Source organism: Aphelocoma coerulescens, chromosome 9 (genome assembly GCF_041296385.1).
Source record: "Aphelocoma coerulescens isolate FSJ_1873_10779 chromosome 9, UR_Acoe_1.0, whole genome shotgun sequence".
Lineage (NCBI taxonomy): Eukaryota > Metazoa > Chordata > Aves > Passeriformes > Corvidae > Aphelocoma > Aphelocoma coerulescens.
The window spans coordinates 25233513-25255285 of record NC_091023.1 but is presented as its reverse complement, the minus strand read 5'-3'; the positions used below and the strand labels follow the sequence as shown (position 1 = coordinate 25255285).

At 51.2% G+C, this 21773-nt stretch overlaps 2 protein-coding genes and 2 long non-coding RNA genes across 6 annotated transcripts; 1 reads left to right on the top strand and 3 right to left on the bottom strand.

Annotated features, from left to right (window-relative positions):
- Positions 1 to 235: 235 nt before the first annotated feature.
- On the top strand, positions 236 to 3870 carry IL12A (interleukin 12A). The gene is made up of 5 exons (XM_069023874.1): positions 236 to 574; positions 1665 to 1772; positions 1894 to 1935; positions 2034 to 2138; positions 3651 to 3870. Exons 1-5 carry the CDS (start codon positions 236 to 238, stop codon positions 3840 to 3842), a joined length of 786 nt encoding a protein of 261 aa, XP_068879975.1. The 3' UTR covers positions 3843 to 3870.
- A 1087-nt stretch (positions 3871 to 4957) lies between these two features.
- Positions 4958 to 11693, bottom strand: CARD8 (caspase recruitment domain family member 8). The gene is made up of 9 exons (XM_069024574.1): positions 11587 to 11693; positions 10682 to 10902; positions 10354 to 10604; positions 9153 to 9287; positions 8776 to 8914; positions 7971 to 8024; positions 7779 to 7862; positions 6939 to 7208; positions 4958 to 5859 (listed from the first exon to the last, which is right to left on the bottom strand). Coding segments are annotated over exons 1-9 (1176 nt in total). The 5' UTR covers positions 11589 to 11693; the 3' UTR covers positions 4958 to 5839.
- Positions 11694 to 13211: 1518 nt separating this feature from the next.
- On the bottom strand, positions 13212 to 16367 carry LOC138114643 (uncharacterized). Its single transcript, XR_011152704.1, has 3 exons — positions 16283 to 16367; positions 14176 to 14207; positions 13212 to 13954 (listed from the first exon to the last, which is right to left on the bottom strand). It is a non-coding gene; the product is annotated as an uncharacterized lncRNA (long non-coding RNA).
- A 165-nt stretch (positions 16368 to 16532) lies between these two features.
- LOC138114908 (uncharacterized) lies at positions 16533 to 20313 on the bottom strand. Of its 3 annotated transcripts, none has more exons than XR_011152874.1 (3): positions 20222 to 20313; positions 17126 to 17217; positions 16533 to 16785 (listed from the first exon to the last, which is right to left on the bottom strand). It is a non-coding gene; the product is annotated as an uncharacterized lncRNA (long non-coding RNA). The 3 variants fall into 3 exon arrangements; XR_011152873.1 differs by having other exon boundaries at positions 16533 to 16790; positions 17126 to 17191; XR_011152872.1 differs by having other exon boundaries at positions 17126 to 17191.
- Between the last annotated feature and the right edge of the window lie 1460 nt (positions 20314 to 21773).

The following is a 21773-nucleotide window of genomic DNA, read 5'->3' as shown; positions in this document are numbered from 1 at the left end:
ACTCCCAGCCAACCCCATTTTCCTGCCAGCGCTGTGCAGAGTCCCGAGGAAAGGAGCTCGGGCTGTGCCCCGCACATCCCCGCCCTGCGAGCCCCGGCGGGATTCCCGGCCCCGCCGCTCTCGGGATGAGCGCGGCTCTCCGCGGCCGGGGGGCGGAGGAGAAGCGCACGGGGGAACTCCCGCTCGTCCGGCGCCCCTATAAGAGCTGTCCCCGGCGTGGTCCGACGGCAGCGGGATGGAGCGGAGCGGGAGCAGCACCGGGAGCGGCACGGGGAGAAGCACCGGGAGCGGCCCCGGGAGCGGCCCCGGGAGCGGCCCCGGGAGCGGCCCCGGGAGCGGCCCCGGGAGCGGCCCCGGGAGCGGCCCCGGGAGCGGCCCCGGGAGCGGGCGGGCAGCGCCGCCTGGCGGGGCCGCACGGGCGTTGCTGTGCCTGGCGCTGCTCCTGGCCCTGCTCCCGTCCAGCCCGGCCCGGGCACTGCCCACCCCGCCCCGCCACCGCCAGCCCTCCGCCGAGCGCCTCAGCCGCTCCCGGGACCTGCTGGAGGCCGCCAACGCCTCCCTGCACCGGCTGAAGGTCTGCAGGGAACGGGACGGGAGCGGGAGGATGTGGGAGGGCAGGGATGGGGCAGCGGGGGCACCCAGGAGGGCAGGGATGGGGTAGTGAGAGGATCCAGGAGGGCGGTGATGGAGCAGTGGTAGGAGCCAGGAGGGTGGGGATGGTACCAAGCCAGGCAGTGCTGGGGTAATTACTGCACCCAGGACGTCAGTGGTGGTCCCCAGGCAGCGCTGAAGGCACCAGCTGGGCACCCAGGGGCTGCTGAGAGTACCCAGGAGGGCAGGGATGGAGCAGTGGAAATACCCAGGAGGGCAGGGATGGGGTAGGGATGGCACCCAGGAAGGCAGGGATGGGGCAGTGGAAGTACCCAGGAGGGCAGGGATGGGGTAGGGATGGCACCCAGGAAGGCAGGGATGGGGCAGTGGTGCCAAGCCAGGAAATGCTGGAGCAGTTTTGGTCCCCGGGCGGGCAGTTTTGGTCCCCAGGCAGTCCCCAGGAGGTGCTGAAGGCACCAGCTGGGCACCCAGAGGCTGCTGAGGGTACCAGGAGGGTGGACGCTCCCTGGAGCCTCCCTTCAAGTCTCCATCCCTGTCTCTGCTTTCATGCTGCCCTGATCAGCCCTTTAGGACAGCGCTTTGCTCAGGTCTCCTTCTTTTCCTATTTTTTTGCTAAAAGTTTTACTAAAATTCCCTGCTGTTTTCACACCTTTCATCTCAGAGGATCCCAAAAGCCCCAGCACCAGACAGGTGCTGTTCCTCACACCGTATTTGCTATTTGTCTCTTTCTAAGAGATCCTTTCCATTTGAAACTCTACTGCCATAAAGTTCTCCATAAATTCCACGTCTGACAGAATCATTTAATGCCATGGAGGCAGAGCAATTCACAATAAAACATAAAACAAACCGGTGCAAAACCTGGGATTATTCCCAATCTATTTCCTGTATTTCATATTTAACCACAGTCCTCACAGAGCCTCATTCCTGGGATTCATCTGAGCACAGACAGCTGAGATACATCAAATTATTCTGTGTATTTACAGATACATATAAACATAGAAACTGTATCATGAGGCTGTCAGTGACCCTTTTTTATTCCCTCTTCCCCACAGGAACTCGGCACCCTGGGATTCGAGTGCACCCTTGAAGAGGTGGATCTGGAGGACATCACGGAGAACCAAATGAACACAATCAAAGCCTGCACAGCTGAGGATCCAGGGGTAAAACAGCGAGAAATCGAGAGAAATCGAGAGAAAATGTCACTTTTACCTCCCAGTTTCATGCAATACATAATCCACACTTCCATTAAATCACAAATCCTATTTCTCGTTTAATTTGCAGCCTGGAAACTGCCCAGCCCTGGAAAGACCAACTTTTGATAAGGTAAATGCAATTTTCCCACAAAATCCCTTCTTTTGGCTCGTTGGGTGTTTCAATGAGCGGCACATTCCCACATTTCCTAACAATTCCCTCTTTCCCAGGGCAAATGCCTGCAGGGCATCTCTGAGGACCTCAGAGCCTACAGGGCACAGCTGAGGAACCTCAACGACCCCCAGCTGCTGGTGACTCTCGATGGGATGATGGAGGTGAGGATTCCCGCCTGGATTTACCCAAAAATTCAGGAAATAGGGAATAAAAAGCTCCATTTCTCCTCCAAATATTGAAATATAACAGACCTGCTGCACTGGATGTGACACAGGCTGGACTAAAGGTTGATAAATACTTTGAATTTTAGCCTCAGTCTATAAATTCTACCATGAAATATTTCAAGATTTACCTCATTCATGATAACATTCAGTATTTCAAATTTTACCCTCAGTCTATTCATGCAAGCATTAAATAGTTCTAAATTTACCTTATTCATGATAAATTAAATATTTCAAATTTCACCCTCAGTCTATTAATGCTATCATGAGATATTTCAAAATTTACCTTAATTATAACTTGTGATATTTCAAATTTTGCCCTCAGACTATTAATGCAACCATAAAATATTTGAAAATTTACCCTCTTCGTGATCTTAATTATCTTAATGATAATTAAATACTTCCAATTTTACCCTCAGTTTATTCATGAGAAATTAAATATTTCAAATGTTACCCTCAGTTTATTAAGGCTAACATTAGATATTTCAAAACTTTCCCTATTAACAATATCATTAAATATTTCAAATTTCATCCTCAGTAAATTAGCGTTATCGTTAAATACTTCAAATTTTACCCTCAGTCTATTCATGATAAATTAAATATTTCAAATTTTACCCTCTGATTATTAATGCAATCATTAAATAATTGAAAATTTACCCTATTAATGATAACACGAAATACTTCCAATTTCACCCTCAGTCTATTAATGATAAATTAAATATTTCAAATTTTAGTCTATTCATGATAACATTAAATACTTCCAATTTTATCCTCAGTCTATTAATGCTATCATGAAATATTTCAAATTTTACCTTCATAATATCATTAAAAACTTCTTATTTCACCCTCAGTCTACTCACACAATCATTAAATATTTCAAATTTTACCTTCATAATGATAACATTAAATACTTCAAATTTTACCCTCAGGCTATTAATGCTAACATGAAACATTTCAAAATTTACCTTAATAATGATATCATTAAACACTTCAAATTTTACCTTATTCATGCCATAATTAAATATTTCAAAATGTACCTATTAATGCTATCATTTAATACTCCAAATTTTACCCCCAGCCCATTAATGCTGACATTAAGAATTTAAGAGTTTACCCTATTAGTGATCAATTAAATATTTCCAATTTACTGTCTACTCAGCATAAATTAAATACTTCAACATTTACCTTCTTAATGATCAATTAAATATTTCCAATTTACCCTCTGTCTACTCAGCATAAATTAAATACTTCAACATTCACCTTCTTAATGATCAATTAAATATTTCCAATTTTTCCCCTCGTTCTATTCACGATCAATTAAATATCCCACATTTTTCCCTCAACGCCTCCTCACTTCCCAGTTTTGCCGTTCATCCCAGAGGGGGTAAAACTCCACGGGGTTTTTTGTTGTAGACATTTTCTGGACTGGCTGTGACCCTTTTCCTTGTGCAGGCCCTGGGCAGCAGCACTGGGAAGGTTCCGGAGGTGCTGGCAGGATTGGGAGCAGGAGTGGGATCGGGATTGGGATCGGGATTGGGCTCGGCCCCGTTCCCGGAGAGGCTGAGGCTCTGCAGTGTCCTCCAGGCTTTCCGCATCCGCAGCGTCACCATCAGCAGGATGCTGAGCTTCCTGAGCTCCCTCTGAATCCCAGGAACCCACCCAGAACCCAGGGAGATCCTGGAGGAAAAACAGTGGGATCAACCCAAGGAGATCCTGGAGGAAAAACAGTGGGATCAACACCCACCGGCTTCCAAAGGAATTCTGAATTTCCCAGAGTTCGTTTCTAGGGAGTTGTGCCTTTTAAACCATGTTAGATTCCCAGATTTTTGGAATTTAAGCTACATCCGAGCACCAAAATGTTCCTAACTCTAATTTATCCACATTTATCCAGCTGATTTCTCAGGAATTAAGACCTCTTTATGATAATCCATTTCCTCGGGGGTGCCTTCCAACTCAGGATATTCTACCCCATGATTTATTTACGATGATATTCCATTCCATGATTGATGATATTCCATTCCATTCCATGATTTATGATATTCCATTCCATTCCATGATTTCTTTATGATGATATTCCATGATTTATTTATGATATTCTGTTCTATTCCCTGATTTATTTATGATGATATTCCTTGATTTATTTATATTCCATTCTACTCCCTGATTTATTTATGATGATATTCCATGGTTTTTTTATGATATTCTGTTCTATTCCCTGATTTATTTATGATATTCCTTGATTTATTTATGATGATATTCCTTGATTTATTTATGATGATATTCCTTGATTTATTTATATTCCATTCTATTCCCTGATTTATTTATGATGATATTCCCTGATTTATTTATGATGATATTCCCTATTTATTCTATTTATTGCCTAATAAAATCAAACTTTGCTCCAAAATCACGGTGATTTTTTTGTTCCTTGGGATCCAACACGAATCCCTTTAAATACTTTGGATATTGCTGGCATGGGAAGGCACATCCCCATAATTGGTGTCCTTTAAAATCCAAGTTTCCATCTTGGATTGGGTTGGACAGGGCTTGGAATAACTTGGGATAGGGAAGGTGTCCCTGGTTGGGTTGGGATTTAAGGTCCCTTTCATCCCAAAAAACCCCTTTGACCCCTTTGGTGGCACCTCCAGCTTTTCCAGGTGCTGAGGAACAAGTTCCATCCTCTCTTCCCAGGACATCAACAGCTTCCCAACATTTCATCCAACTAAAACAAAAAATCAAAAATCAGATGGAAATAATGGAAATTTTTCCTGTTTTAATCCTTCTTTTTTAAAAGTATGTTTTCCTTTCCCAAACATACACAGAGGAAGATGATCCCAAGTATCCCACGGCCTTAAAAACAAGACAATCCTGGGTCTGCTTCCTCCTCTCTTCTCCAAATACCATTTCCCCCAATTTTTTTCTGATCCTGTAGCACAGGGATTTGGGCTCCTCCCATTTTCAGCACCTAAATTCTAGTTAAGTTCCGATAAATCAAGTAAAAAAAAGAAGTATAAAAAGTTGGTCATACAAAAAAGAATTATACAACATAAAAAATGGAGACAAACTATACAGAAAAGAGGGGAGAAGAAATTCCAGGGGGAAATTCCAAGCTGCCTGGAGTTCAGAGTGGTGTTCCCCTTCTTTGGGAATTTTAGGAAACAGAAGCATAGCTTAACAAGGACTGAATGTACAGGATATGCACAATAATTCTAAATATACAGTGATTATCCAAAGGAATTTGTGGCAAGTTTAGGATAATTCTTCCCTGATCCATGAGAAATCCGATGCACCTCACGATTCTGGCAGTTCCATGTTTTTTGGAAGGGGATGAAAGTTTCCAGGGTGATTTTTCTCCCTGTTTTTCCCTGATGGAAACAAAAATCTTTCCCAAGTGATGAAAAAGACAAATTGGTTTCTTCCAGTGTTTGTGTCTTTCCCTGTGGGTGAAGCCCAGAATTCCGGGATCCACCTCTCCTGAAGGTCTTGGAAGTGGCTTCTATCCACACAAAATTCCATTCACGTTTCCCTGGAGGATCCTGCCTGAGTGGTGATGCCCTGAACCTTCCTGAATCCCAGCAGGATCCCAGAGGAGCAGAATGGTTGGATTGGGAAGCTCCCTCCCTCCTCCTCCTTCAGCTGGCTCAGCTCTGAGCTGAGAAACCTGAGGGAAGGAAAAAACACACATGGATTATGGGATCTCTGGAAGTGCCTGCAAGACCCAAGTGGAGAAAGAAATTGAATTTAAAAATATTCCAGTTGAGAAATAAATGTATGAAAGCCCCCAAGGCAGCACGAGGCTGTGGCACAGAGTCTGGGAGGGAGAGCTCTCCACCTTTGCCAGCCAGGCTGTTTCCAGGGAGAATCAGTCATGGAATTAGGCTGGAAAAGCCCTCTAAGACCATCCAGTCCAACCATGCCCCCACTCCATCCCAAGGCCACCACTGCCCCACGTCCCCAGGAGCCACATGCACACATCTGCTCGACCCCTCCAGGGTGGTGACTGTGCCCAGCCTGGACAGCCCTTTCCATGAAGAAATTTTTCCCAATATCCAATCTAAACATCCCCAGGCACAACCTGAGGAGTTTTGTCCCACGTTTCCTTTTGTCCTGAGTTAAGGAATTAAGAACAAAGTTTTGCTGTTGCAAAAAAAAAAAAAAAAAACAACCCCACATTTAATTTTTCAGGACAATTGCCCTCGGCTGGCTGAGTCCATAAAATTATGGAATGGTTTGGGTTGGAAAGGACCTTAAAGGTCATTTAATTCCAACCCCTGCCACGGACAGGGATAATTCCCAGCTCCCTGAATAATTTGGATTTGCAGAAGGTGAACTGAACACAAGAGCTCCACAGAAAGGAGGGGGAGCTGCCTTGGGAAATCCATTCCCATAAGAGATGGAACCACCAAGTCATCCAGCAGGGAAGGTGTTCATTAACCATTCCTGAAATAAAGACCCAAGCAGCTCTTCTTGGGACTTCCAGGGAATCCCAGGAACCAGTTTGGACACCCAGGTCATGCTGAGAGTGCTCTCCATACTCAGGGCAAAACTATTCTTCATTTTGTATCCATTTCTGAAGGGAAGGATCAAACACCCCAAAACATCAAGTCACTGCTGAAAGCAGAAGGGACACCATTTTGACCTCCATAATAAACCACACACTGGGGATTTGTAAATTCCCTGATGGGAATTCCCAAAGTCCAGCTGAGCCAGGGATGGATTCAGTAACCAAGGAGCTGATACCTTGCAGCGTCTGCAGGATCTCGTAGGTCGCTTTTTCCCCGAGGCTTCTCTGCAAAGCCTCTGCAGATCCATTGCCCTGCTCCCTGTCTCTCCACTTCCTCAGCACCTGCAATTTCTGAATGTTCACGTCCTTCTCCATGGCCTGGATGTCCTCGATGTCCTTCATCTCCATCTGGAGACACTCGATGGCGACCTCCCTCCAGTGCCGGTCCAGGAGCTTGGCGACCGCCAGCAGCTGTTGGTCTGTTAAGCTTTTTGTGCCCATTCCATCTGAAAAACATTGGATTTTCCCCAATATCCAACCCCAACCTTCTCTGCTGCAATTTGAGGCCGTTCCCTCTCTCCTGTCCCTGTTCCCTGGGAGCAGAGCCTGACCCCCCCGGCTGCCCCCTCCTGTCAGGGACTTGTGCAGAGCCACAAGGTCCCCCCTGAGCCTCCTTTGCTCCAGCCTGAGCCCCTTTCCCAGCTCCCTCAGCTGCTCCAGCCCCTTTCCCAACCCCATTCCCTTCCCTGCACATGCCCCAGCCCTTCCATGTCCTTGTGAGGGTCCCAAAACCGCCCCCAGGGCTGGAGGAGCCTCAGCAGTGCCAGCACAGGGGATGGGCACTGCCCTGGGCCTGTGGGCATTGCTGGGACCTCCTTGGCCACCCGTGGCTCATGTCCAGGCCCTGCCAACCACCACCCCCAGCTCCTTTTCCAGCAGACACCTTTCCAGCTGCTCTCCCCCAAGCCTGGACCATTGCAGAGGGAAAAGTCTTTTAAAAGGTGAGCTGGGTTTCAACTCCCAGGACACAAAACAACCCCAACCAGGCTCTTCCCAAGGCCACAGCGAGGCCCCACCTGCAGTGCTGCCAGTCTTCTGCTTTTTGCTGTGGAGCCCCTCTTCCTCCAGGATGCTGAGGGCTGGCTTCCGCTTCTTCACACCTGGGAAGGGATCAGAGGTGCTGTCGCTTGTGTCACCTCTCCCCAGAGGCAGAGAGGGGCCCAAGGAACAAACCACCCCAACCCCAAGTTCTCTGCAAAGTCACTCACTGGCTGTGCTCCTCCTCTGCTCGTTCTTGTTCTGGTCATAATGGATCCAATCCCCTGGGAAAGGTCACAGGAGACAAACGTGAGGGAGGAATTCCCAGTGCTGGGCCCCACCTCCAGGAATTCCCAGGCACAAAGCAAAGCTGTTGGGTGGATTCCAACCCCTGAGGTTTGACAGAATGAGATTTTTCCCCTTTTATTCAACGTGCTGCAGCAGGCCCAAATAGGCCAGAGAGATTGCAAGTTACAATGCAAAATATGCAATTTCATATTATATTATACAATTCTATGGATAATATATGGAATAATATGTTATAACATGGAATAATAGGCAGGGGGGTTGGAACTAAATGGTCTTTAAGGTCCCTTCCAAAAACAAACATTCCATGACCAGCAGCTCTGCTGGGAGGAAAGGCTGGGAGAGCTGGGATTGTTCAGCCTGGAGAGGAGAAGCTCTGGGGTGACCTAACTGGGGCCTCCCAGTGCCTGAAGGAGCTACAGGAAAGATGGAAAGAGACAACTTACAAGGGATGGAGGGACAGGACACAGGGAATGGCTTTCCACTGCCAGAGAGCAGGGATGGATGGGATATTGGGCAGGAATTCCTCCCTGGGAGGGTGGGCAGGCCCTGGCACAGGGTGCCCAGAGCAGCTGTGGCTGCCCCTGGATCCCTGGCAGTGCCCAAGGCCAGGCTGGACACTGGGGCTTGGAGCAGCCTGGGATAGGGGAAGGGGTCCCTAGGGGTGGAACTGGGTGACCTTTAAGGTCTGTTCCATCCCAGACCATTCCCTGGTTCCCAAGGACTCACTCTCTCGGAGTTTGGCTTTCCAGACGGTCTCATCCGAGTCCTGCTCCACCAGGGACATGGTGAAGTCATCAGGCTTCTCCAAGTACACTTCAAAGTAACTCTTCAGCTTCAAGAGTGATCCATCAACAAATTCAATCTCCTACACAACAGAAACATGTCAAAAATAAATATTTCTCTAAGATAAACTGAAGAGAAGGCAACTGGCTGTTGGGACAGATCCGAGCCTAACTCCAATCTCCCCGGAGTTTTGCTGTTGACTTCAGCATCAGGATTTCATCCCAAAATTTTAGGGCTCTAAGAGGCAAATGGCTCCTTTTTGTGCCAAATTTCCAGGGCAGCTGCAATGCAGGAAGCAAGGGTGAGTGTAAGGGACTCACCTCAGGAGTTATTTCAGCTTCTGGCTCACAGATCAATCTGTACTTCTTTCCTTCCTGCAGTAATTTTTGGCACACGGCAGGCTTGTCAATTTTAACAAATTTCTTATTTGAGTGCTTCACAGCTTTTGAGATGTCCTAAAACGTAAAAAATACCATTTCAAGGTTATTATTTCAAGGTTACTCATTCTAGTAGATGAATTAACATTTAAAACCTGTGTTCATGTGGCTGCCTGGGCTGTTCTCTGGCCCCAGCTCTACAAGCACAGCCACGACCCCAAACTTCCCAGAAAGCTGTGGAATAACCACACTCAAAAAGCATCACCAAACCTCTCCAGCTATTTTGCCATGGGGGTGAAATAAGAGAGTTTGCAACCCCAATAAAAGGCAGGGTTTTGTCACTGTCCTCACTGTAATAGGGTAAATTCAAGTCCTGCTCCTGCCAGAGCTCCTGAATAACCCCACAAACCCAATTTCCTAATTATAACCCATTGCAGGGCAATGCAAGGAACTTTCTAGAGCTGTAATTTTATCCAGGGTTAGTTCCATAGCTCTTTTCTCTGCAGACAGGCTCTGTTCTCCTCTGAGGTTATTGCCAACGTGGTCCTTGGCAGCAGGAAAGTTGGTGGCACCTGGATGAATTCATTGTCAGCTGCTTTCCCAAATTCCCAAATTTTCACTGGGGACCCTGCCACTGCCCTGGACAGCCTGTTCCAATGCTTGACCAGCTTTTTCCTGAAGGAATTTTCCCTAATGTCCAATCTAAACCTCCTCTGGTACAACTTGAGGCTGCTTCCTCTTGTCCTGTCGCTTATTCCTTGGGAGAAGAGACCAGGACAAAGAATGGACATGGAAAAGCTGGAGAGAGACAATTTACACAGGATGGAGTGACAGAAAAAAGGGGGAATGGCCTCAGATTCAAAGATTGTAGGTCTAGATTGGATATTGGGAAGGAATCCTTCCCTGTGAGGGTGGACAGGCCCTGGCACAGGGTGCCCAGAGCAGCTGTGGCTGCCCCTGGATCCCTGGCAGTGCCCAAGGCCAGGCCGGACATTGGGGCTTGGAGCAGCCTGGGACAGTGGAAGGTGTCCCTGCCCATGGCAGGGGGTGGAAAGAGATGGGATTTAAGGTCCCTTCCCACACAAACCACGCCAGGATTCCCTACCCCACCCTCCCCAGGCCCAGCTCCCAGCCCGGGCCGTACCTTTATGAAGGAGTCGTTGTTGGTGGCCACGTAGACCCAGAAGGACAGGGAGGGGTGCTCATCGATGGCTTTGTAGAGGATGACGGCCCCGTGGTACTGCAGGGGCTGCTGGCTCTGGATCAGGGGTCCCACGGGGGACAGGGAGCTCACCACCCACTTGACGTGCGACGCCGAGAACTCGGCCGAGGGCTCGATGGCCGCGCCCCCGCCCTTGATGTGCAGCACCTTGAAGGCCACGCCAGCGCCGTGATCTGGGGGGGACATCCAAGGGCTCAGCACTTCCAGAGCATCCCCAGGCACCAAACCCAGCCCCTGGCCCCACACTCACCCCCCAGGCAGAGGCAGTGCGGGAACTGGATGGAGCTGAGCGCGCCGGGCGCGTCGCAGTGCACGTCGAACAGGGGCCCGCCCACGATCCAGGGCTTTTTCACCAGGTGGGCGTACTTGCTCCAGGATAACAGGGAATACGTGATCCTGGCAGTGCCTGTCACCTCGAAAATGAGCCCAGTGATGCTGCACTGGTAGGAGCCCTCCGCATCCAGCAGCGCCCTGCAAGGGACATCCGGCACTCGGCAAAAATACCGGGAGCTGGCGGGGTAACGGAGCAGCTCCCTCCTGCTTTATCTCAGCAGCCACAGTGTGCTCCTCTCTGGGTCTGAGCTGTCACTGGGCTGGTAAAAACCACTGAGGGCCCACCCAGCCTATGCAAAACAGCTGTAAATGAGCATTTTGCATAAAACTTCCTGCACCGGGAGCTGCTCTCACGTGAAGGGCTCGGCGTCAGAGCCAACATTTTCCATGGATAACAACAGCAGCCAGTGTGGAGAACAGCAAGGGATACATGGACATCCCACAGTGACAATTCCAAGGCAGACAGAGGGAGAATAGCGCTGCATCCAAGGGAAAATGCAGTGCTAGAGGGGAGGGTGAAGCAGGGCAAGACCCCTCACGTGCATCCAGGCTGAAACCAGCACATAACAAGGGGCTGGCTGTTAATTATTGCAGCAAGACAAGGCAGCATCCTGGAAAACCCTCCCAAGAGTTCTCTTGGGCCAGGATCTGGAGGCAGCACAGGCTCTAAACTGTGATTTTTAAGGGTTTGGGTGCACCTTCCAGTACAAATCCAGGTGCATTTGTGCAGACAATGAGCCGTTCTCCCACTTCAAGCAAAGACTGAAGCACCTTGGTCAGAACAATGTAAACTTAAACCCATTATATTCAAAAAATTCATACATAAATTGTCCTCCAGCAAGTCTCCTGGGGGTCACTTGCTCCTTCTGGTCCTGGAAACAGATTTTTAAAAAAATATCTTAAAAAAGGTGAGAAGAAATTAGGATTACAGATTGCAAATGATCTCATGCAAAAGAAGTGGGTGGCTTTTCCCTCACAAACCTACGTTTTCATTCCTGCAGTGCTCACAGGGTGGCAAGCAGCTCCCTCCTGGTGGGAAAAGAGGAAGATGAGCTCAAGAACAGCCAAGTAATTAAAGAGCCAGGAATAAAAAAGGCCTCAGGAGATCTGTTCCTACCTGGCTCATTGCTGTGAGGTGGGGATTCCTTCTCCTCCTGTTCTTCCCCTAGGAAAAAGGAGTTTGGAGTAAACACCTCAGTCTCCAGAGGGTTTCTGCTCACACTCACCCAGGACAATCCCACAATTTCATTTGCTTAAATTCAGCAAATCCTAAGGAGAACATTCCTGAGAGTCCTTGCAGGCCTTGCACAGCCTGGGGGTGAAGCTGAACATCAGGATACAAATTTGCCAACAGCTCCTAAGTTGCCCAAACTACTGGAAATTTTCACAGGGGTTAAAGATTCATCCTCAGGATGGTGCCTCATGGTGCCAAGGACAAAGTACAACCCCTGGCATGGAAACTGGGAACAGCATTCCCAGGGAGCAGCCACCACATTGTCTGCAGTGTGTTTGTCCCTAAAATGATTTAAGAGTGCCCTGGATTCTCCTGGCCGAATCCTACAGGACAGAATTCCAGCAGAACTGGCACTTCAGGCCAAAGGTTGTGTCCTGAAGGGTGGATTTGGGAGCAGGGGAGTGGCAGAGCCACCGTGCCAAGAGCCAGATGAGCTGCTTCCCATCCCACCCTCCCTCCCAGGAAAAAGGGATCCTGGAGGCTGTCCCAGAGCTATCCTGGGACTCCAACACCCTCCTGGGCTGGGAGAGCCAGAGAAGGCCTTGCTGCAGCAAACAGCCTGGCAAACAGCAGCCAGCAGCTGGCTGCCTTCCCAAGCCCTGCTATCCCATCCCCAAGATGCAGCAGGATTGGAACGGCACCAGGAGCACTCCCTGCACGTGGAAGCTCGTGGCCTCCACCCCCCACTTCCTAGGGATGCTCTCCAGCAGCTCCTTTTCCCAGAAGATACGGAGGGGGTGGCTGGAAATCCTTCCTGCCATCCCACAGCACGCCTCGGGTGCCGTTCATCCGAGCTGGCTTCCTCCCACTGAGCAAGGGGTAACAGGGACAACAAACCACACTCACCCAGCCTGCCTCCATCCCACTCCTCGGCATCTGGGGAGAAAAAACATTGGAATTGTTTAATTAGCAGTACTACACAAAAGCACAATAAACTGCTGGCACACAAGCCGTGGAAGTGCAAACCCACCAACAGCAAGCGCTTCCTTTCATTCTTTTCCTGTCCATCCTGTTTGGCCAGTTCTGTTGCCAACTTTTGAGGAAATTTATGGCCTCTTGGTGTTTGGACAACTGCTGTGGTGTAAAAATATCCGTGGGCATTGTGTCTGCAACATCCATGGGTGTTGTGTCTGAGAGGCGAAAGCAGCACGAGCTGCTGCCCTTCGATCATTGATAGGAAATCCTTGGCTCCCAAAAGTTTTATTGGGAAAGCAATCAGAGTTAGCATTCCCTAATAACTGTGAGACTGTTCCCAGGAGAAGCAGCTGCTTTAAACTGAACAGCAGTTCTATAAAAGAGATTACAGATCAATCACAATGTTCTGCTCACCTGACTCCTCTTCCGAGCTGCTGCTGGAGCTGCCTTCGGAACTGGCCTCTCCTTAAAAACCACACCCCGTTAGGCACAGGTGGGATGGGAGCGCAGGGATCCATCCACAGGTTGGGATCCATCAGGCCAGCCAGCAGGTTAGATAATGGGACAGAGCAGAAAAAATACTGAGGCAGAGAGAAGCATCAGAGCATCAAATCCCAGCTCCAGGGGAGACTTTGGGGTCACCCAGGCCCTTCTGAAGGGCGTTCAGAACATTTAATTTTTATGTTTTATGCGTCTTGGGATTATTTTGGAGCTTCAGCCATGGCACATCCCAGTTAAATGATGGTTTTCCATGGCAGGTGGGAGCAGCCTTGGTGGGAGCTGTGTGTCCCACCAGACGTGGCTCGTGCGGACGCACCAAATGTGGCTTTAATTAATTATTCTCACAAACGTCAGTTGAAGAGAAACCAGCACTGGAAAGTCAAGGATGTGCTTTGGGATGTGGGTGTGGGGGAATTTGGGATGCAGGACCAGCCACACCACCGCAGGAGCGAGGAAATCCCTGAGCCATGGTGTGCTCACCCTCCGGGTGCTCCTCGGCCGATCCCGATCCCGATCCCTCCATGCCGTTGGGTGTCACCTCTGCCAGAGAAAAGCAGGGAATAAAAGCTGGAGAAGGATTTAACTCTTCTCTTGCTAATTTTGTACTCAGAGAAAGGGAATAAACAACAAAAGAACAGGCATTTTAAAAACCAGCACAAACAACCAAAATAATCCATAAACTAAGGGTTTACACCGAGGTTTTTAAAGGCAGTTATAGAATTCCCATTCCCAAGGAGGGGCATTTCCCAAAATCCCTGTACCTTTTTCATCCGAGGAGAGGGACTCTGCTCCGCTGGAAGACAAAAGCAGGCACACGTGAGCAGCTCTGCCAGCCCTTTCCCACGCTTCCACAGGGGCAGCATTCCCCACTCCCTGCCTGCTGGCATCGCTCCCAGCCTCGGGAATCTGGGAGCTGACTTGGGATGGGGCTTGGTGATTAAACATCCATCTCCTGCAGCAGCACCCTGACCCTGGCTCTCTCCTGGCCCTTCTGGGGACACCTGGCTCTGCTGGACACAATTCCCACTGGCACAAGCTCCTGGTTCCAGCCCCCATTGCCAAGCCCTTGACTCCGTGCCAGGTGCCCGTTGGATTTGGGAGCAATCCAACCAATCTCCAGCCAGGCAGGAAACTTGGATAAACTCTGGCCTTCAGCTGTGGCAGACAACTCCAGCAGACCCATTTGTGGCAAATTCACACCAACCTCCAGCCTCCATCCGCCCCTGGAAAGGGGAAATCTGCTGGTTTTATCATTCACAGATCATGATCCTGTTTGGAAACCTTTTCCTGGAGCTCCACAAAGCTCCACAACATCTGTCAGGCAGATCCAGCAAAGAAAAGCTGCCCTGAGGACAGGAATGGCCCTGGGGGCAGTCACCATAAACCAGCAGGTGACATTGAGCTCTCCTGCACTGTGGTGGCACCGGGAAATATTCCAGAACCTCTGCCCTGCCAAGGGGCAGCTGGAACAGCAGGCAGGGAAAAAGCATCCAGCCCGCTTTTTTTTGGAGGTAGGTGAGGGTCACAGGGCCATCCCAGAGATGCTGAGGGATGCTGGGGATGGTGAAGCCAAGATGTGGGAGTTGCTCAGCTCAGGAGGCTGCTTTCGGCCATCCTGGATGCTCCTGGAATGAGCGGGCACCACCACGGGGGTCAGAGCCTCGGGGCATGCTGGGGCACTCAGACACAAAACTGAAAAATAAATAAATAGATGGGAATGGCAGAGGCAGGAAAATCAGTCCCTAACGGGTGAGGATTCCTGGGGAACTCAGGGAAGCGATGCCAGCTGGGGCGTCCTGGCAAAGCACAGCAAAGTGGCTGCAGGGGCTGGAGAAGTTTCTGGGTCAAGGGCAGGAAGAAGTGGGAAAGGTTTTCCCCAACAAGGAATTACACAACAGTTTGCTCTTCCAAACTGTATCTTGAGGAAAAAAAAACAAAACAACACAAGAATTATTTATCTGGAGGATTTGGATGAAGTCTGGACGCTCTCCAGGGGCGGAGCCAAGCGATGTTTGAGCAACCCTGCAGCCCTTGCACCAAGTGCCGGCTTGCTAAACTGGGATCGCTTCCCTCCGCGCCGCCTCCTAACCCTCGCAGCTGCATCTCCCTCCTCCCGCGCTGGCAAACAGCTCGGCAGCGCACAGGCGGGGGGGGGGGGAGAAAGCACCAAAAGAGACAAAAAACCCACCCGGGCAAAGCCCCGGGCATTGTGCAGTTAATTAACTGCAGCCATTAATTGCGGCGGGGAACGGGCGCTGCCGAGCAGAGGAGCCTGGTGGGGCAGCGGTTCCCAGAGCGCGATAACACGGGGGAGATAAGCACGAGCCTCGCTGCCCGGGCTCGGGGCACCGGGGGGCACCGGGGGGCACCGGGGGGCACCGGGGGCGGTGCGGCGGGGCCGGGGGGTGCGGGGGCGGCGCTGCCTCGCCCGGCGCTTTGTCTGCAGCAGCGGGGGATGCGCGGCGCGGCCGGCGGGGCCCGGAGCCCCCGCTGCAGGTGCACGGCCGGGCACGGGCACCCAAACTGCGCGGGGACGGGGGGGGTTCGGGGACGGGAGGGAACCCCCGGGCTCGGTGCCCAGGAATGGGGGGGTCGGGAGGGGGTGGAGGAGCGGAAGGATGCGGGGATGCAGGTGGGGTGGGGGATGGGAGGATGCGGGGGCGGGGCTGGGGGACAGCGGGAGGATGCAGGGGGACAGCGAGAGGGTGCTGGGGGACAGCGGGAGGGCGCAGGGGGTGCGCCGGGACAGCGGGAGGGGACGACAGCGGGGAGGGCGGCGGCGAACGCCGGGCAGCCCCGGGGGCGGCGGGGAGGCTGCAGGAGGATGGCGGGGGACAAGGGGAGCCCCGGGAGCCCACGGCCGCTCACCTGTCGGGCTCCTGGGCCGGGCCGGACATCGCGGCGGATCCGCTCGGCGGCACCGCGCGGGAACGGCCGCGTCCTCGGCGCGTGGGGGGCGGGGCCGCGCTCCGGACGCGCCCCGGACACGCCCCCGCCCCTCCCCGGAGCTCGGGATCGGCCGCCGCTTTCTCGCCCCCACCCCCCCGAACTCGAGGGGCTGTGGGTACATGATACCCCTGCACACACCCTCCCTCGGTACAGGTACAGATAGGCACGGTGTGATTCATAAATATATAGATGATGTTCATTTCTGGGCGCACTGGGTGTTATCTGTTGGGATGTTGGTGTTCTATACACATAGGAGATCATTCTGGAATCCTGGAATGGTTTGGGTGGCAAGGGACCCTAAAGCTCATCTCGTTCCACCCCCTCCCGTGCCATGGGCAGCGACAATTTCCATGGATCAGGTTGCTCCAAGCCCTGTGCAACCTGGCCTTGGACACGTCAGGATCTGCCTCCTGCTGGCGGAGCTGCGCTGCTTAGGGGAAAAAAAAAAAGAAAAAGTTAAAATAAAAGAAAAAACCAGCCCAAACCTGCAGCACATTCAGGTTTGTTTTTTTTTTTGTTTTTTTTTTTTTTTTTTGTTTTAAACAAAAAGGGAATAAACGCTTCTCACCCAGAAGCATTTTGGTAGGGAAGGGCTCCTGGAGGATCTCAGCACCGCAATAAATCCCGGAGCCCCGGCAGTGAGGGGCACCCACCTCCCCCCACCCCTGCAGGGCAGCCCAGCGTCCCTGCAAATCCTGGTGAGGGGAATTCCAGAGCTCCAGACAGGGAAACCCCCCCCTCACACCCCTTCCCGACCCTTACCCTGTCCCCCGACTCCTCCCAGACTGGAAACATCCAAAGTCACCTCGGTTTGTGCCCAGAGAAACCCTTTGGAAAGAGGTGGGGTCAGATACCTGGTTTAAGGATATTTCTGTTATTCCAAGAGCTGATCCAGCCCAAATCCACATCTCAGCCTCACCCCCCTCCCCCGGTGCCGACCCCAGAGCAGCTCTGGGGTGCAGGTGGGCTCTGGGGTGCCCCTTTTTGTGTGTCTGCCCAGGGCCCAGAGCAGAAACAGAAATAAGCTCTATAAACAAACGTAAGGACTTGAGCAAACACAGGCTCAGAACGCTGCTCCAGGTGCCTTTCAAGCACTCAGCTCCCAGCTCCTGGAAATATTCTGGACTGGAAGCTGCCCCTTGCCCCCAGTTGCAGCTCCTTGAGGTCCCAGGCCACCAAACAGTTCGGGAAAATCCCCTATTCCCAGGAAAATCCATGTGCAGAGCTCCCAGGAACGAGCTGTCATGGCTGGGCTGTAGAGGGGGTGTGTAAAACTGATGGAAACCCGACCTAATGAACCAGCTTTTAATGGGACACCCTGGAAAAGGGACCTAAAGGGTGGGTTTGGGCAGAGACGGGAGTGCCAGGGAAGGAAATCCCCTGTAAACAACACCCTGGTGTTGTCCAGGCACCGGCAAATGCAGCCTGGAACAAGCGGAAGGAAGTGGGAAAAGTTCATGGCACAGCGACAGTTGGGAGTGCAAATAATTGCCCACGATGGAGAGTAAATAAGGAAAAGAAAGCAAGACAGGAGAGAAAGGAGAAGGGGAAGGTGGGGGTGATGCAGAGGGGGTCGGCAGGGTTTGTCTCTCCCAGCTCCATCCCTGGGATGCAGCTCAGAGCTTCCTAAGCGTGGCTGAGCCATCATTTCCCGGCCGTAAATGTAAATAAATATCCCGTGAACTGTCACAGCCCGAGGATCCACGAACTCCCCCGGGGCAGCCCCAGCCCAGCGCCTGTTGTTTGTGGAGCTGCGGCAGCTCAGCCCAAACCTCTCCAATTTAGAGTTCTCCTCTGAGGGTCTGATTCACCCCCCGGCAAAAACTGGCCCAGTTTGACATCAACAACCCTTCCCCAGTTTGACTGGAGTCACGAGGTGCTGAAGGGAGGTTGGACTCAGTTTCTGAAAGCATAAATCAGCTTTTTTCCAAGGCCAGGGACAGATTTAAGTCACAGCTTTGACGGCACTTTATAAACCAGGCTCTTCTGTGAAAGGGAAACTGGAGCTGCTGGTGGCACCCCGGGACAGGTCCTTGCAGGCAGCTCCGAGGGGATTTCCTGCTGCTCCCCTGGGGGAGCTCCCAGCCCTGGGGAGGGGTTGGAAAGCAGAGGCTGCCGTGCCTCAGGTTGCCAGACATTCGTCACCTAAAAATCAGCCTCTGGAGGCACCTCCTACATCCTCCTACAGGCCCTCTGTTTTTGCAGGTCCATCCCCTGAGCACCACATCCATCCCAGTTTTAAAAATGGGGATAAATCATAGAAATCCAGAGCCTGAACCAAATTTGTGGAGGGTAGCAGGGGTATCTAAGGAGGTGAAAAGAGCCATCTCTTCTTCCTTCCCTGGCAGACCTGATCTGGGTTTTCAGAAGGAGGTTTTTCAGCACAGAAGTTGATAATGACACTTCTCCTCCTCGTTTTTTTTCCTGCTTCTTCTTCATCTTCATCTTCCTCTTCTCCTCTTCCTCCTTCTTCCTTTAATCTTCTTTTCCTCCTTCATCTTTTCATCCTCCTCCTGCTCCTTGTCTTCCTTCTTCTTCTTTTAATCTTCTTCACTTTCTTCTATTATTATTGTTATTATTATTACTATTATTACTCTTACTACTCACGGCAGGCTATGCATTCACTTTTTGGGAACCATTTGAGCAATTGATGCATTTACCAGATCACTAAAGAGAAAACAAGAGAGATGCAAAGAAAATTGATGCAAACGCCCAGAATCTCCCACTTTGTGCTCCCAGCTATTTCTCTGCCCAAGCCACGAGGATGAGAAGGGTTTGCAGTGCTCGGCTGGATTGTTCAGCTCTTCCATGGATTCCCATTTTCTGAGGGAAGCTCGGTGAGTGGCTGGTTGTACTTGCTGGGTGCAGCTGGCCCCGCAGCATCCCGGCACAACAGGGCCAGGGATGGGATCAGGGAATGTGAGCAGGGCGGGAGGAGCTGTGTGGATGCATTGAAAGAGCAGCTATTGAAAGAGCAGAGCCCTGCAGGAATCCCCGTGCCAAGCTCGGAATGAGGGCGGGAATTGTCCTGCCAGCACAGGGAGCTGCACTGTGCCCTGAAACCCTTTTGTCAGCAAATGGAGATTCCTCATTTCAGTGGCAGCTGAATCCCAGGCTTCCCACGTGAGCTCTTTGCAATCAGCTGAAGGATGGAATTAACGCTCCTGTTTTGCCTGCTGTAGAATCACGAAGTCATTTAATCACAGTATCATAAAATCACTGTTTGGTTCAGCTTGGAAAAGCCTTTTAAGACCATCCAGTCCAGCAGTGCCAAGGCCACCACTGCCCCACGTCCCCAGGTGCCACATCCACAGGTCTTTAAATCCCTCCAGGGATGGGGACTCCAACACTTCCCTGGGCAACTGTGCCAGGGCTGGACAGCTCTTTCAGTGAAGGATTTTTTCCCCAATATCCAACCCCAACCTTCTCTGCTGCAACTTGAGGCCGTTCCCTCTCTCCTGTCCCTGTTCCCTGGGAGCAGAGCCCGACCCCCCCGGCTGCCCCCTCCTGTCAGGGACTTGTGCAGAGCCACAAGGTCCCCCCGGAGCCTCCTTTGCTCCAGGCTCAGCCCCTTTCCCAGCTCCCTCAGCCGCTCCTGGGGCTCCAGCCCCTTCCCTGGACACGCTCCAGCCCCTCAATCCCCTTGTGAGGGTCCCAAAACTGCCCCAGGACTGGAGGAGCCTCAGCACAGAGGACAATCAGTGCCCTGGGCCTGTGGCATTGCTGGGACAACCGGGATGCTGCTGGATTTGGGATAACGGGGTTGAATAGCGGGGATGCTTCCCTGGGTGCTCCTGGATCCTAAACCCCTTTACCGGACACTCTTTCCCAGTCACACCAGTATCCGGTGATCCTCACCAGTATCCACAGGGATCAACTCCAGAGCCGCCTGCAGATGGCAACAGCTCCCCAGCCCCGCGCTCCTCGCCCGGGATTCCTTCGTGCTCCTCCCGGCTCCTCGGATGGAATAATAGATAATATTATTCGTAATAATATTATGGCGTCGTCAGAAACCAAAATAATAAACAATGATATCAAATAATGAAGTAATATTATAATATTAAAAATAATACAATCACAGAATGAAAAAAAAAAGTAAAGTCGATTAACAGGCTGTGTGATTATGGAGGAGTTGGTGCCTCTAAATTGGGAATGTGGGGCCATGTAATCCCACCCAAAATTCCCGGTGGGCTCAGGGAACCCCTCTGATCTCCTTCTTCATCCCCCCAGGCACTTCCCAGCACAGGATGGGACAATGCAGAGAGAGGTGCCTGTTGAAAATGCAGATTTTATTCAATTCCCAACGCTTAATTTTCCCTTTACAGCAGCTTTGAACTGACAAAAAGCAGGGTTGGGTGGGATACTGGGATGAAATTCCTCCCCGTGAGGATGGGGAGGCCCTGGCAGAGGTTGCCCAGAGAAGCTGTGAATTTTTTTGCTATTTTTGGTGTTTGGGGGTTGTTTTTTTGCTTAAATAAAAGGCAGGGCCTGGCTGCTCCTGGCAGTAAGAGAGGCATAAGGGGAGAGGAGGACTCTGAGAGGGAAAGGAGAGGAAGGAAACAGGGATGGGGTGGAAAGGAGACACAAAACCTTTGGCTGAATGATGGCAGTAGAAGCAGGGAGGAAAGGCAGGCCAAGGGCACAGGGGGAAAGTGAAAATGAAAGGAGAAATGGAATTGTAGCTTCAGGTACTCGTTCAGCTGCTCAGGAAAATACGGATTTTTCTCTATATAATTTATCTAGATATCATGCTAGATACATGTTTTACTCTTTATTTATTTACCCCACCATGTGGTTTGCAAAAGTGATGGCAATAAAATCAGCTTCTCCCCTCAAAATGGCATCCAGTGACCCCCAGGGGAGTGGATACATCCCAGCCACAACAAATATCCCTGCATTTTCTCTGCAAAAACACCACCCTGATCACCAGGGACGTATCCCAACGCCTCCATCCACATCCTGCAGCATCTCTGATCCCATAATTGTGTCCAGGCCTGCTCACAATGAACTCGAGCTGGGTTTCATTTCCCCCGACTCCTCTGCAGCCAGGCTTTTGTCTGGCACTGGAACCAGGAGCATCCCCCCCAGATCAGCACTGGGGATGTTGTGCTGTCCCTCAGAGGAATAATTACAAACATCCAACCTCCCCTTTGGGCTGAAAGAGCCAAAATTGTCTCACTGGGGCTCCTGCTGCACACAAATGGGGCAACAGCCTGGTCTGGTGATTATGCCACGTATTTCTGATGGATATTCACCGTTTTTACCCCATTCTGCTCCTCATTGTATCATCCTGGAGCCCCAAAAGGTGACAGGAATTGCAGGAGCCACCAAATATTTTGCTGCAACTCAGTGAGTGGCCCAGGGAGGGAGGAGGATGCTCTGATGTCTCTCCCTGGACTCCCCACAGCCC

Excerpts from the sequence above, each read along its gene's own strand:
- IL12A (XM_069023874.1), top strand. The coding sequence starts at position 236 with ATGGAGCGGAGCGGGAGCAGCACCGGGAGCGGCACGGGGAGAAGCACC. Across the intron at positions 575-1,664 it reads CCTCCCTGCACCGGCTGAAG|GAACTCGGCACCCTGGGATT; the intron begins GTCTGCAGGGAA and ends TCTTCCCCACAG. Across the intron at positions 1,773-1,893 it reads GCACAGCTGAGGATCCAGGG|CCTGGAAACTGCCCAGCCCT; the intron begins GTAAAACAGCGA and ends TTTAATTTGCAG.
- CARD8 (XM_069024574.1), bottom strand. Across the intron at positions 10,605-10,681 it reads GCACTGCCTCTGCCTGGGGG|ATCACGGCGCTGGCGTGGCC; the intron begins GTGAGTGTGGGG and ends TGTCCCCCCCAG. Across the intron at positions 9,288-10,353 it reads ACAACGACTCCTTCATAAAG|GACATCTCAAAAGCTGTGAA; the intron begins GTACGGCCCGGG and ends TTTACGTTTTAG.